Raw genomic sequence first — 13,027 nt, forward strand, 5'->3', positions numbered from 1 at the left:
ACCTGGATTGAGGAGACCACCTCTTGAGACGTACAAACCTTTCGGTCCTATTTCCGCTTTCAAAGGCTGATTCTCCTATCGTCGTCAAGGCCGTACAGATCTTCCAATGTATTATCAGTGCTCAAGGTGTGCGCGTGTCGGCCTCCGAAGCTTTGTGTTTGTTTCTACGCCGGCTTGCGTGCCCGCATATGTTGTGCCACATCCAGAAGCTGTTTAGCAGCTATTACACATTTATGTCAAGCGCAAACAGGGCTTCTATCGCTAGAGAAGAGGTTCGGAATATTGCTGGATGGTTTGACATGCCACTATTGTTTGAATCCTGCTGCCTTGTGGGAAAAGGACAAGATATATACGTTCTTATTTTTTGTTTTTTTTGAAAATGCACGTACACTATTTTGCTCTCAATATAAAATGTTCGCCTGCGCCTATACGTGGGAGAAATTACATGCAAACCGTGGCGCAAACGATGAGCTGTCCATATTTATTCAATCGACGTTCTACGTGTACAGACGTTCACGTGGTGTACAGGAAATGCTTTAATTAGAGCCATAGCTCTTTTGTTTTGCCATTATGATTATTCAAAAAGCGCTTTCATGCGCTCATTGCATGTATGTTGGCCCATGTCAGGAATGTTCTGCCCTCCAGATGAGTACTTTTAAATTCAGTTTTCTACTAACTCATTTACATGTAGGTATGTTACAAGCTGTCTACAGAAGAGGAACGGCACTCACGCATTCTTGGACGGTTATCGATGGAATTGCGAGGCGTACATGCAGACCCACGGAACACCAGAGTTTCCTTCTCGGCTGACTAAAGGGTACACGTATGGAAGTATTAAGCGCTTATGTGCCTGAAAGGAATCACCTGCGACCTAGATGGCCCGTATCTTGGAAGCAGACACTATGCTAATAGTTCTTCTAAGTCTTGTCTACCCACTGCTGTTATCTTGAGACTGCCTAAGAATAATAAAAGGCACACTGTAGATGTTCAAGATATGTTTTCGTAAACAGAATGTCTTTTGTATCTTTTGAACCCTGAAGTCATCCATGCATTGACATAACTAGGTCTCGTTCAAAATCGAGAAACCCTTCTTTCTACTGCGGAGGCCTCTGTCATTTCTATTTGCTTTTCATGGTGGTTTGTGACGCATTGCAGTTTATCAGTTTTTATAAGATGGACACAAGCGTGTGCCGTCAGTGTGAGTTTACTTCCTCAACTGTGTTCCTTTTAATTCCCTGTGTGCAGAGAAATCTTCGGTGAAAGGCACTTCTATGAAAAACTCGAATAAGTGGTTCAAGGAGAATAGTTTATCATCTATGGTGACCCTGCATACACTTCTTGCCTACTACTGATGAAGCCTTGGGAAGAAGCCGCACTTACTGGTGTGCAAGAAGAATTTATAGCATCAACGAGTGCGTTCGTCAAGCCATTGAATGGGGGTGCAGCAAGATTATAGGCCCTATACTAACGTAAAACTATTTGAATGTTTTATTCCAACCTCCTGACCTCAAATTTGCGTAACTGCCGACGCAAGCACCAGGCGGTGACCCGCATCGTTGTCTGAACACGAAACCAAGACCAAGTCACACCAAAGGGACAGACTCGCCAGGCTCATACATCAGGCGGTCTCAGCACACGGCGTCGACGAAGTCACCAGGCGCATTAACGACAAATACCTGCCGACTACACCTACCGAACAGCACGCGCCGTACAGTGGCCTGCCTGACGCGAAGGTCGATCGTGACATCGACGTCGAGGAGGTACGCGCGGCCCTGCACGACCTCAACAGCCGGTCGGCAGCCGGCCCGGACCTCGTCACGTACAAGGCTCTCAAGAACTTCGATGACGGCTCGATTGAAAAGCTCGCAAAATACTATAAGTGCTGGAGAGTGGGCGCGCTGTCAAAGCTGTGGAAGACAGCCAAAACCATCCTGATCCCCAAGCCGGGGAAGCCACCGGACACGGATAACATCCGGTTCATCTCGCTTACGTCCTGCGTGGGCAAGGTGCTGGAGCACGTCCTGCTCAATAGGTGGCAAGACTACCTGGAACGAGAAGGGCTGTACCCGGCCACTTTGATCGGCTTCAGACAGCACCTCAACACGCAGGACGCGATGCTGCAGCTCAAATACCAAATCATTGATGATGGCGGCAGCACCCGCGACAACAACGCAGTCCTAGGGCTGGACCTGCAGAGCGCCTTCGATAAGGTGAAACACTCGGTGATTCTGTCCCAAGTCTCCAAGCTCAACATGGGCGAAAGATCCTACAACTATATCAAGGACTTCCTCACGGACAGGACCGTCGAGCTACGAGCAGGCGACCTACAGATTCAAGAGAAGAAGCTCGGGAGCACCGGCACACCGCAGGGATCGGTCATTTCGCCGATGCTGTTCAACCTGGTAACGATCGGAGTGGCCGAGAAGCTCGGGCACATGGAAGACGTCAGGCACACCCTATACGCGGACGATATCACGCTATGGGTGACCGGTGGCAGCGACGCCCACATCGAGGGTGCGCTGCAAGCCGCTGTCGATGCAATAGAAGACCAGCTGGAAGGCATCGAACTGAGATGTTCGCCGAGCAATTCGGAGCTTCTCATACTCCCACCTACCAAAAACAGCAGAAGCAAGACCAGACAACGCGAAAACGAAAAAATTAGAATCGTCACCAAATCCGGCAACGTGATCCCTGAGGTCGGCAAAATTAGGATCCTAGGCATCGTCATCGAAAAGCACGGAAGAAACGGCGAAACTATCACCCGTCTCAGGGCAAAAGCAGCGAACGCGATTCGACTCCTAAAACGAGTCACTTCCCGAAAGGCTGGCATGAGAGAGGAGAGCCTACTTAGGCTCGTCCAATCCTTCGTCATCAGCCACGTCGCGTACGTTGCAGCCTACCACAGATGGCTGCAACACGAACGAAACAAAATCAACGTGCTCATCAGAAGAGCGTACAAAACGGCGCTGGGCCTGTTCGAGTCCACGAGCACGAACCGCTTGTTACAACTCGGATTACACAATACGCTCGAAGAAATAGCCGAAGCGCAACGGACTTCTCAACTGGAGCGGCTGTCCACGACCAAAGCCGGGAGGAAGATACTGGACGATCTGTGAATTACACGCTCGAACGAGGTGGAGATGAAGCTCCCCGTCCCCGAAGAGGTCCGACGCCAGACCAGAATCGACCCCATACCGAAGAACATGAATCCCGAGTTCATCAAGGGAAGAAGAGCGGCGAGGGCCAAGGCTCTCATTGACCAGCATACCAACGACGAACACGCGCGGTACGTGGACGTGGCCGAATACCAACGGAACGCCTGCGTAGCGGTCGTCATAAAGGCGTCAACCGGCGCCACGAGGACGGCAGCGAGCGTGAGAAGCGCCGAAGTGGAACAAGCGGAGGAGGTAGCCACCACCCTGGCCATCGCCGACGCAGACTGCCACACGGTGCTGAGCGACTCAAGACAGGCGGTGCGAAACTTCGCCAAAGGCCAAATCTGCAGGGAGGCTGAGCGCGTACTGCGAGCGGTCAAACTAAAGGAACGAAAAGTACGACTCAAGTGGTTCCCGGCACACGCGGGCGACGCATCGGGACGCAATGAGAACCATAATGAGACGGCACACGCAGCGGCGCGAGCGCTAACCAACCGCGCCCCGGCGACAGACCACCCGACGTGGTTCGGAACCAAGGACCGCATGACCGATTACAGTGAAATCACGAAGGCCTACCGCCTGGCTCGCAGGACTCTCCCACCTCCGCACCCGAGACTGAGTCGAGCGGAGGCGATAGTACTGAGACAGCTCCAGACCGGATCGCTACTGAGCCCGAGACTGATGAATCGTATGTACCCCGAGACATATCCGACAGATATGTGCAGAGTCTGCCGGAGGGAGACTGCAGACTACACGCACATCTTGTGGGACTGCGTCAAATATCCAGAAGATTCAAAATCAAGAACACTCCCACCGCGGCTCGAGGCAGCCGCAAAGAGCTACGACCGAGACGATCAGCTCTGGGCCGTCCAGGAGGTCCTCGAGGCGCTCGAAAGGCACGGACCCAGCGAGCCGGCAACGGCGAGCGGAGACCCGCGCCGAGTAACGGCGACTTCGAGGATGACGTAGGCCCTCGTCGGGGCGCGCGCGCGCCCAACTGCAGGCATAAATAAAGTTGTCTCCAATCCAATCCAATGTCTGAACAGCCCAATCAAACGCTCTGCTCGTTCATAGGCGGTGACTTTTATTTCCTTTCAAAACGAATAAAATTGCCTATATTGAGTGGTGTTTCTTCGCTGACTGGCTACCAGGAGCACGCTCAAGTGGAGCTGGTATCGATGAGGCCGAGCCAGCGCGCTGCAAATAGATAACCGGATGAAGAGGGTGGTCCCGCATCTGTGATTGGTGCGCTTTCCCTTAACTTGCGGTGGCTGGTCGAAAATCGCGGCGGCGCGCAATGGAAGGTTAAGAATGCCGCTAAAACTGATCCTCAGTAATGAAGAGTTGGCAAAGCGATGTGGTAAACGTGTCGACAGTGCTCGATAACGTTTCACGGTCCCGTAAAAAAGTTTTATTATAAGCAAATAAGCCCATGCTATCCGGCAGGTGCGAGTAGCCAGTGCCTGAGTGATCGGTGGCAGCCATCTTTTATTCCTTTCGAAACGGGTCAGTCTCCGGCTATTCAAAAAAAAAGAAATTCAGTTTTGTTCGGCATATTAATGCATCTTTAGCTCGTACATCACTTTGACGTGGTGAGGTTTCACGGTTTTTTCACGTCACGTCACAGGCAGGTGAAGTGGGTGCAGCCTGAAAACTGCTGACCAATAGCAGAGGGCTAATGGCGAAAAGGCGTCGAATCAGAAATAATCATTTTTCTTTTCTTCGGTCCAATCACGCATAACCAGTGTGTACACGTCATATCAGATGAACAGCTATCGTGGTTTTCGTGACGTCGAGTGACAGACAGTTATTTTTAAACCACATTTCAAAGTTGTTGTCCTGTAGACAATTTTAAATTATTGTTCCCAATCTGCGCTTTGTTATGCATTTGTATTTTGTTATGTTAATATTCCCGCCACACTAATGCCCCACACGAGCACTGTAGGTATTGTAGATAAATAAATAAATAAATAAAACGGATTTTTTCAGCGGTAGCAAAACCTTGCTGCTTTGTGAGGAAACTACCGAGAAGAGTAACGCGAGAGCGGTAAGCGGCAGGCGGCAAGGCACCGCACAGCTAGTTTGCTCGAGGGCTTAATGAAACGCAGGCGCGTGAACACGGACATAAAAAGAAACGAAAATAACAACTTAACACAAGCTTTCTGTATCCGTGCTTCCACGCTAGGCTTTCAAGAAGTTGAATCACCACCGACTTGATTAACTTTCAGTGGTTCTAAACTTCACCATAGCATTTCAACATGGCGTACCTTTGCCGATGAACCTGTGACTCCATGATGCATAGTGAAGCCCGATCAAACACCACGTCCATCAGACTGGGTTTCGAGCTGAAAGCCAACAGAGAACACACTCAGCATGCATGAGAACAAGAGATAGAACTACCGTCGGCAAGGTAGAGAGAGAGATTGCCGAAAAAGTAAATGTTTTGCTGAAATTGCAGGGCTGTGTGTGCCTTCTTTGCGTGTCTTTTCGTTAGACATCTGTGGTGTACAACTGTAACGTCGAGCAATCAACAAGCCCAACTTAATATGCTGGTAATATTCTTATTTTCTGTATTCTTAGAATGTGCTCAATGCGAAGCCTTGTATAGGAAGCGCTCATCAAGAGCATGCAAGCTCAGTTTCACTTTTCTGGTGCAGATTAAAAAATCAATTTTCCGCTTACAAATACAGCAAAATAGTGCACAAATCTTGATAGAAACCAAATATTCTCTTTCATAATAAAAACTCATGAGGATATATGCAGTAGTTAATGAATGAAATTCAAAAATAAAACTCAATTTCTTGGTTTCGTTAGCAGATTGAAAATAGCCAATCTGCATTGTCCATGCAGTAAGCGTTGACTCAAGGTGAGTCACGTGATGGTAGGAGAATTTGGGGGTTCTGGGTCCTATGGGCACGAAGACCGCGCAACCCGTAACAGTCCTAAGCTCCGCCGTCTTCATGCACTGTAGATGCAGGTGCGGCTACCGAGCTATGGCGCAAACCTGGCGCAGAAGCGACCGCTCATTGGTGCAATACTTGGGCACCGGGTGCCGCTCGCCACCCTCCACAGCTCCTAGGAGCTGCTCTCGGAATGCAAACATGCCTCAACGAAAGATGAGCGATGCTTCTGCGTCATGCGCCAGAAATGCCAGGAATAGGCAGCGTTACTCAAATCTAACGGAAGAAGATAAGCAAGAACGTTCAGACCGCAAACATGCAAACAAGGAGGCAATACATAGTGCTTAGCACGACGATCGCCCTTCTGTAGGGAGTATCAGTCGTAATTTGTGTACCCTCTATCACTAGGCAGAATTCATGTTTAGTGAAATACGGATATTCCAAAAGGCAGGTGCTTAATATTTCTCAAACTACAGAACGTACCTTGCTGTCAGTATTGACGAAAGAATCTCCCATAATTTCATAACCTACCAGCGCCAAGAGCAGGTACAAACAGGAATGGAAGGAACAGCAGAAACACTCTCTTTCTACTGAACATTTAATACCGGCAAGTGATTAGTACATACATATATGTAACGCAGACCAGGCCTAACGAGAAAGGAAGAGAAAAAATTATGCATTAACTCCAGTGGAGCTGTATGCGTAAGCATTGTGCCACTTGCTCAACTCCCCACATGGTGGAAAGGTAGACAATAACCAGGGGCACTACGCCGACCAAAAGTAAAATTTAAAAGAAAAGAAGACGTTTCGGCTACCGCATGGGAGCCTTGTTCACACAAGGCTCCCGCGCATTCGAAACGCCTTCTTTTCTTTTAAATTTTACTGTGGTCGGCGTAGTGCCCCTGGTTTTTGTTTACCTTTTCATCATGTTTTATCCCGACCAGACGGGCTCCCGTCAAACATTGAACTTCAACTCCACACATACGACAGGATATACGTTGTTTGCCGCTACTGACCAAGCAGTAGACGGTTCACTAAATGTATGTTTTATTGTCCTTCGAATCGGTTTTTCCTCTTGATCCCACCAGTATAAGCCCTTATCTACCCTTATCGGTCGTTATCAACCTTATTGAAGTCGATGCAACCCTTGTCGACTCTTACCAACCCTTATCGCACGTTATCAACCTTATCGTACTTGATTCGACCTTATCAACCCTTTTCTGTCGCTACGAAGTTTTTGTAATCGCTGCGGCCCTCATCAACCCTTATCTGTCATTATCAACCGTAGAGGACGTGATCCGACCCTTATAACCTCTTATCGATCGTTATCAACCATATCAGACTCTATCCAACGTCATTAATCTTAATGGAGTCAATCCGACCCTTATCAGCGCTCTCAACATTATCCCACATGATCCTACCCTCTCGATCCTTATCAACCTTATCGGATTTGATCCGACACTTATCAACCTCATCAGAATTGCTCGCACCATTTAAAGCCTTATCGCAGTTTATCCCCTTATTCATCCGCATCTAACCATTATAAACCACGATCAGACCCATATAACCCGTCATCCCTACTTACCATCCTTATCAATTCATTGGCTGCTTCTCTACCTGTGTTGCGCGATAATACAGACAACGCAGTACAACACATTCATATGGCTCAGATATATTTGCCTTCTGCAAGCGTGGGTGTTAAACCCAGTGGGTAAGACCCTCGGCTTTCTCAGAGTGAGGTCATAAGTTCGACACTCCCCACCTCCAACACTTTTTTTCGAATTTTAAAAGTGAACCTTCGCTTTGCTAATCTCACCGGGTTTCGTGACCATGGTTGCTGCTGCCTAGCTGTTCTCTTGCCGAATAGGCCAACCAATCACAATGTAGTACTTGCGCCGCTGCCTTCTTTGCTCCACCCCCCCCCCCCCCCCACCACCACCAGAAGGCGCTCGCCTCCGCGCATCCGCGGCAGCGGCGGCGGCATTGCACTAGCCTCTCTATACAATGGCTGAATAAAGCCTTCCGGGTCACTCTGTGCGACCATTCCATAAACTCGAACTTGTGTTTCGACTTCTTATGCACTCACACAAAGCTTCCATTTATATAGATTACAAGTGGTTGGATCTGCTGCATTTTAAATACGTCAGAATTTCTCTGCTTACCCAACGAGCAAACCTCTCCGTCCGTCCCTCTGTTCGTCCGTCACGTAGGACGATTGCTTTCAAGATAGGGCCCGCAGCAGCGAGCGAATTGACCTTCGTCCTGCCTCTCGCTTCAACACAAACTGAGCAGCGAGAACATAGTGCGTAAGAAGCTATCAGCACCCGGCATACCGTGTCCCCATCGCAGTTCGCGTTCAAGACGGGGCCCACGTGGTCGAGCCATACGCAGCCGCCATCGGAGTACGGTTGAGCATGGTTGATAATGGTTCGCATCGAGAGGAGGCAGGATCATCGACCAAAAAATTAAAAACGGAGTTTTACGTGCCAAAACCACTTTCTGGTTACGAGGCACGCCGTAGCGGAGGACTCCGTGTGATAGGAGTTTGGACTATTTGAATGTCGCGGCCGAATGCGCGTGATTGCTGTGCGGCGGCGACGGACGAAGAAGAAGAGAAGGACCGGTGTCTGGGCGGAGACGGCAGCCATGCGATCTGCCTGAGCTGCCTGGGCTGGCCTTCCGAACGAGCCGAGCAGCCATCTACCCAAGGCCGGTGTTCCTGGGTGTGCTGGCAGAACAGGCCGGGCTGTCCTTGGTCTTCAACCGGCCTGCTCCACTGCTGGGCGAGCATCCGACACCGGCATGTTCCGGTGCAGCTAAGCCTTCCGAACGGTCTACCCTGTGGCGGGCCGACGTCCCGACCCTGCTGTCGCGCGAGTGGCTCGTCGTGTGCCGGGCAGCCGCCCCGGCCTCCAGCACCTGCGCCACTCGCCGCTCCAGATTCATCTCTGCGCCTCTTCGTGCCGTGAGTGTGTGAGACCGACGCACTATCGGACGCCTTCCTACATTGACGCTGAGCGTGACTATACTTAACCGAGAGACATTTAGGAAAGGAATTGTGTGTGTGTTATCGTGCATGTTATTCTAGTCCCGTCCCCGTGTAATTAAAGCCTCTCTGTGTTCATTGTGCCATCCCTGTGTGCTTGAGGCCTGGGCCCACATCCTCCTATCACACTCCGGAAATTTCGACCTAAGTAAACGGATGTTTTCGCCGCCATCGGAATGCGGCCGCCGTGGTCGGGATTTGATCCCGCGACCTCGTGCTCAGCAGCCCAACACAATAGCCACTGAGCAACCACGGCGGGTCTTCATCGACCACGTCTACGTACGAGGTCTGCCAAACGTGACATGGTTCGATTGCGTCACGTGTTGCAGCACGCAATGGCCAGTGTCCATCTTCCAAGAAGCAGTGGCGTCATCCAAACACACCATCATCCAATTTGAAGATGAAGAAGAAACGCAACAAGAAGACCCAAACAAGAGGGAAACATAATAAATGTTCTATATATTTACTTAATTTACAAATTCTATCTCGTCATATTATCCCACGTCCACATCTTCTACAGCATTGCTACTGCACGCCTCTTCTTCATCGTCTCATGTTGGTCTCAGTTAAGATTTCGGTGTTGCAACCGCACTCTCCGTTTCACGATTCTTCCTCGGTGTTTCTCCCCTTACAAAAATCATTGCAGACTTGCTGCAGAAATTCTGCATACCCCGAGTCACCCGGGATGCAGAATATCTGAAGACAGGTGACAGACTTTCTGTCACCCCCTGTCACCTCCCAGCGCCCAATTGGTACACCCTTTCTGCAGAAATTCTGCATACCCCGAGTCACCCGGGATGCAGAATATCTGAAGACAGGTGACAGACTTTCTGTCACCCCCTGTCACCTCCCAGCACCCAATTGGTACACCCTTTCTGCAGAAATTCTGCATACCCCGAGTAACCCGGGATGCAGAATATCTGAAGACAGGTGACAGACTTTCTGTCACCCCCTGTCACCTCCCAGCGCCCAATTGGTACACCCTTTCTGCAGAAAGTCTGCTCAATCTGTGTAGCTGCAGGATACAGCATTTCTGCAGAAAGTCTGTCGAGATTGTGGTCACAGGAGTACAGCATTTAGGCAGACATTAGATAGAATTTCTGTAGCCCCACCATGGGGAACTGGCATGCATGCATGCAATAAAATAACAGACGCAATAGTATTCTTTGCACATTTTATTTGTCTCCGATTTTTTCCGGGCTGCTTGGTTGGGACCAAGAATATCGCTTCCAAGGAATGAAGTAGTGAGTACCGACATCTCATGTGAGTGGCAGTGACCGCCTTGCACACACCTTGTCGCAGCATGCAAATCAGATGCTTTGACGCGCTGTTCAGCCTGCAGAAGTGCCGCAGGCTCCCAAGTGGTGTAGATTCCTCTGGCTCACAAAATCGTGACATCCCTAAACAAGAAGAAATGTTCAGTTCACTGTAAAGTTAACCCTGCTGAAACTGTGAACTTGTGACATTGTGAAAAGTCTCGTACAAACAGCTACATGAAGCTGCATGGTTGCACAGATACCCGATTATTACATCACAGGCAGTTAACGTGTAAATGGAACTGGAGCAAACATGAATCTACTATAAAAAACTTCACACAAACGCACGTCTGTACCAAGTCAAATGCGAATTGCACAACCAGAAAACTCGTTAACACATGATAAGCGTTCGAAAACCTAATTTATTTATGCGGTGCAACAAAGCCCTGCCCCAAAGGACGATGCATTGAAAAAGAACAGACTCCCCTTTTTCAGGTGAGAAAACAATTTTTTCCATTAAAGATAGATACTGTTGTTGAAATCTCGGAACCATTTACAAATACACGAAAACACATGACACCCAACGCAAGAAATCCAGGCTGTCTGAAGACACTATATAAATAAAAGAACTTGCATACAAGCTAAAATCTGGCCATGCGTCGTACACAGCAATCGGGTGCCATCTCGCGCAGCCGTTAGCTGTGAAGACGACAAATCGACGTACCTCTAGAAATGGCTATACGATTTCTCGCTGTAAAATTACGTACAGAAGTAGTAACTTTCCCTGCTTGAATTTTTGCGCCTATTCAAATCAAGCAGTCCCCGGCGCAAGGAAACTTCACAGCAGAAAGCAAATAATCGATAGATTTTGGCAACATCACGTTTTAGGGCAATTTTCCTCAAACTTCGCTAAATGCGCCCTGCGACAAGAACGAACATTCGAAAAGCACGATCATTTTTGTCACGTTACTAATCACCTTGTTACTCGTACAGAAATGCCCACTTCACGGACTACAAGAATGCGCGCACGCGCCGGACTTACCTTTCTAGGCCTGCTCGGTAAAAGAGTCTCCGTGACAGCTGCTGCCGCATCGCACAGGTACCGCAGGAAGGACAGTCGGTGCACGGTGCATCCAGCGTCAACAGCGTAGAATTGCAGATGAACTACAGCACGTGATAGCACAACTTTCAAAAAATTCTTCCGCGCACTGTGATGGAATGCGAGCGCAGCGAGAGTGCCATCGGCTTTTCATGAGCCGGTAACAAAGAAAGCGCGACCGGGTCATAACTACGATAATTGGCATCGGCACACCACACGGAAAACACTGAGAGCTACGTTATGCAGTCACAGGGGTTTTGGATCATTAATACACACAAAAATCGCCACAATTCCTCTCGGCACGGCATGTTCACTACCTCATCGGTCGCCGTCAATGCGGCGTGCACATGGCGTGCACGCGTGCACGCCGCGACTTGTCGGTGACCAGGTGCAGACGGGAAAATATACTCACCCGTAATTTTACCGGTGCTCGCGGCCAGCGCCTCCTGGGGGCCGGCGCCGAAAGCAACCACGCAGTCGGTGGTCGGATGGATGGTGTCAGCGTCGCGCGGTAGATATGTCCTTAAATTCAGGCTGCGGTTCGAGCCATAGTATAACTGCTGCATTTAGTGTACGTTATGTAACACGCCAGTATTACCTTATTACCTTATTAATTATTATTTATCTATTTTAATGTCTTATTTTATTTTTATTATTTTATAATTATTAATTACCTTATTTCAATTAGTATTAAATAATTGATTTATATAACTGCCATTATCAGACTGTTCTTGTAGCAATCAGTGACAAAGTTTTCAAAATGTTAAAATGGCAAAACAGAGCGCAATGATAAAATGTGTCTTGGTTCAGGATGCGCACACGTGTGTGTGTGTGCTTGTGTGCGTGTGTGATTCGTGGGTGGCTGAAAGGTGAAGCCGATTTAACTGTTATAAAATGTGTCATGTAGAATATATATATGTATATGTGTGTGTATGTATATATATATATATATATATATATATATATATATATATATATATATATATATATATATATATATATAATGTATATTTATATATTTGGCATGCATATTACATACAAGTCTACTTACTTGCCGTCCACACAGTGTCTGCAGACAATATGCAGACAATCTGTAGACTAGCTCTACATGGAGGTGACTGGTGGGTGACTCATGGGTGACTGAAAGGTCAGACCTATTTAACCGTAATTATAAAATGTGTCATGGTTTAGAATATGTATATATATGCGTTTATATGTAGATATACATCTACACACACACACACACTCGCTGGGCATGCATATTACAGACAAGTCTACTTGCAGTCCGCACGGTGTCTGCAGACATTCTGCAGACTAGGTCTACGTGGAGGTGACTGGTGGGTGACTCAAGGGTGACTGAAAGGTCAGACCTATTGAACCGTAATTATAAAATGTGTCATGGTTCAGAATATGTATATATATGCGTTTATATATAGATATACATCTACACACACACACACACTCGCTGGGCATGCATATTACAGACAAGTCTACTTGCAGTCCGCACGGTGTCTGCAGACATTCTGCAGACTAGGTCTACGTGGAGGTGACTGGTGGGTGACTCATGGGTG

The 13,027-nt window shown here is 48.4% G+C and overlaps 1 protein-coding gene and 1 pseudogene across 1 annotated transcript in view; one reads left to right on the plus strand and one right to left on the minus strand.

Moving 5' to 3' along the window:
- Positions 1-13,027, minus strand: part of LOC139052112 (thiopurine S-methyltransferase-like) — a 190,769-nt gene that overhangs the window by 39,016 nt on the left and 138,726 nt on the right. Inside the window, exon 7 of the mRNA XM_070529211.1 lies at positions 5,423-5,500. Coding sequence (XP_070385312.1) covers positions 5,423-5,500 — 78 coding nt within the window. The remainder of the gene's footprint in view (positions 1-5,422; positions 5,501-13,027) is intronic.
- Positions 2,115-4,124, plus strand: LOC139052113 (uncharacterized; annotated as a pseudogene).

This window comes from Dermacentor albipictus, unplaced genomic scaffold, assembly GCF_038994185.2.
Source record: "Dermacentor albipictus isolate Rhodes 1998 colony unplaced genomic scaffold, USDA_Dalb.pri_finalv2 scaffold_19, whole genome shotgun sequence".
NCBI classification, from domain to species: Eukaryota; Metazoa; Arthropoda; class Arachnida; order Ixodida; family Ixodidae; genus Dermacentor; species Dermacentor albipictus.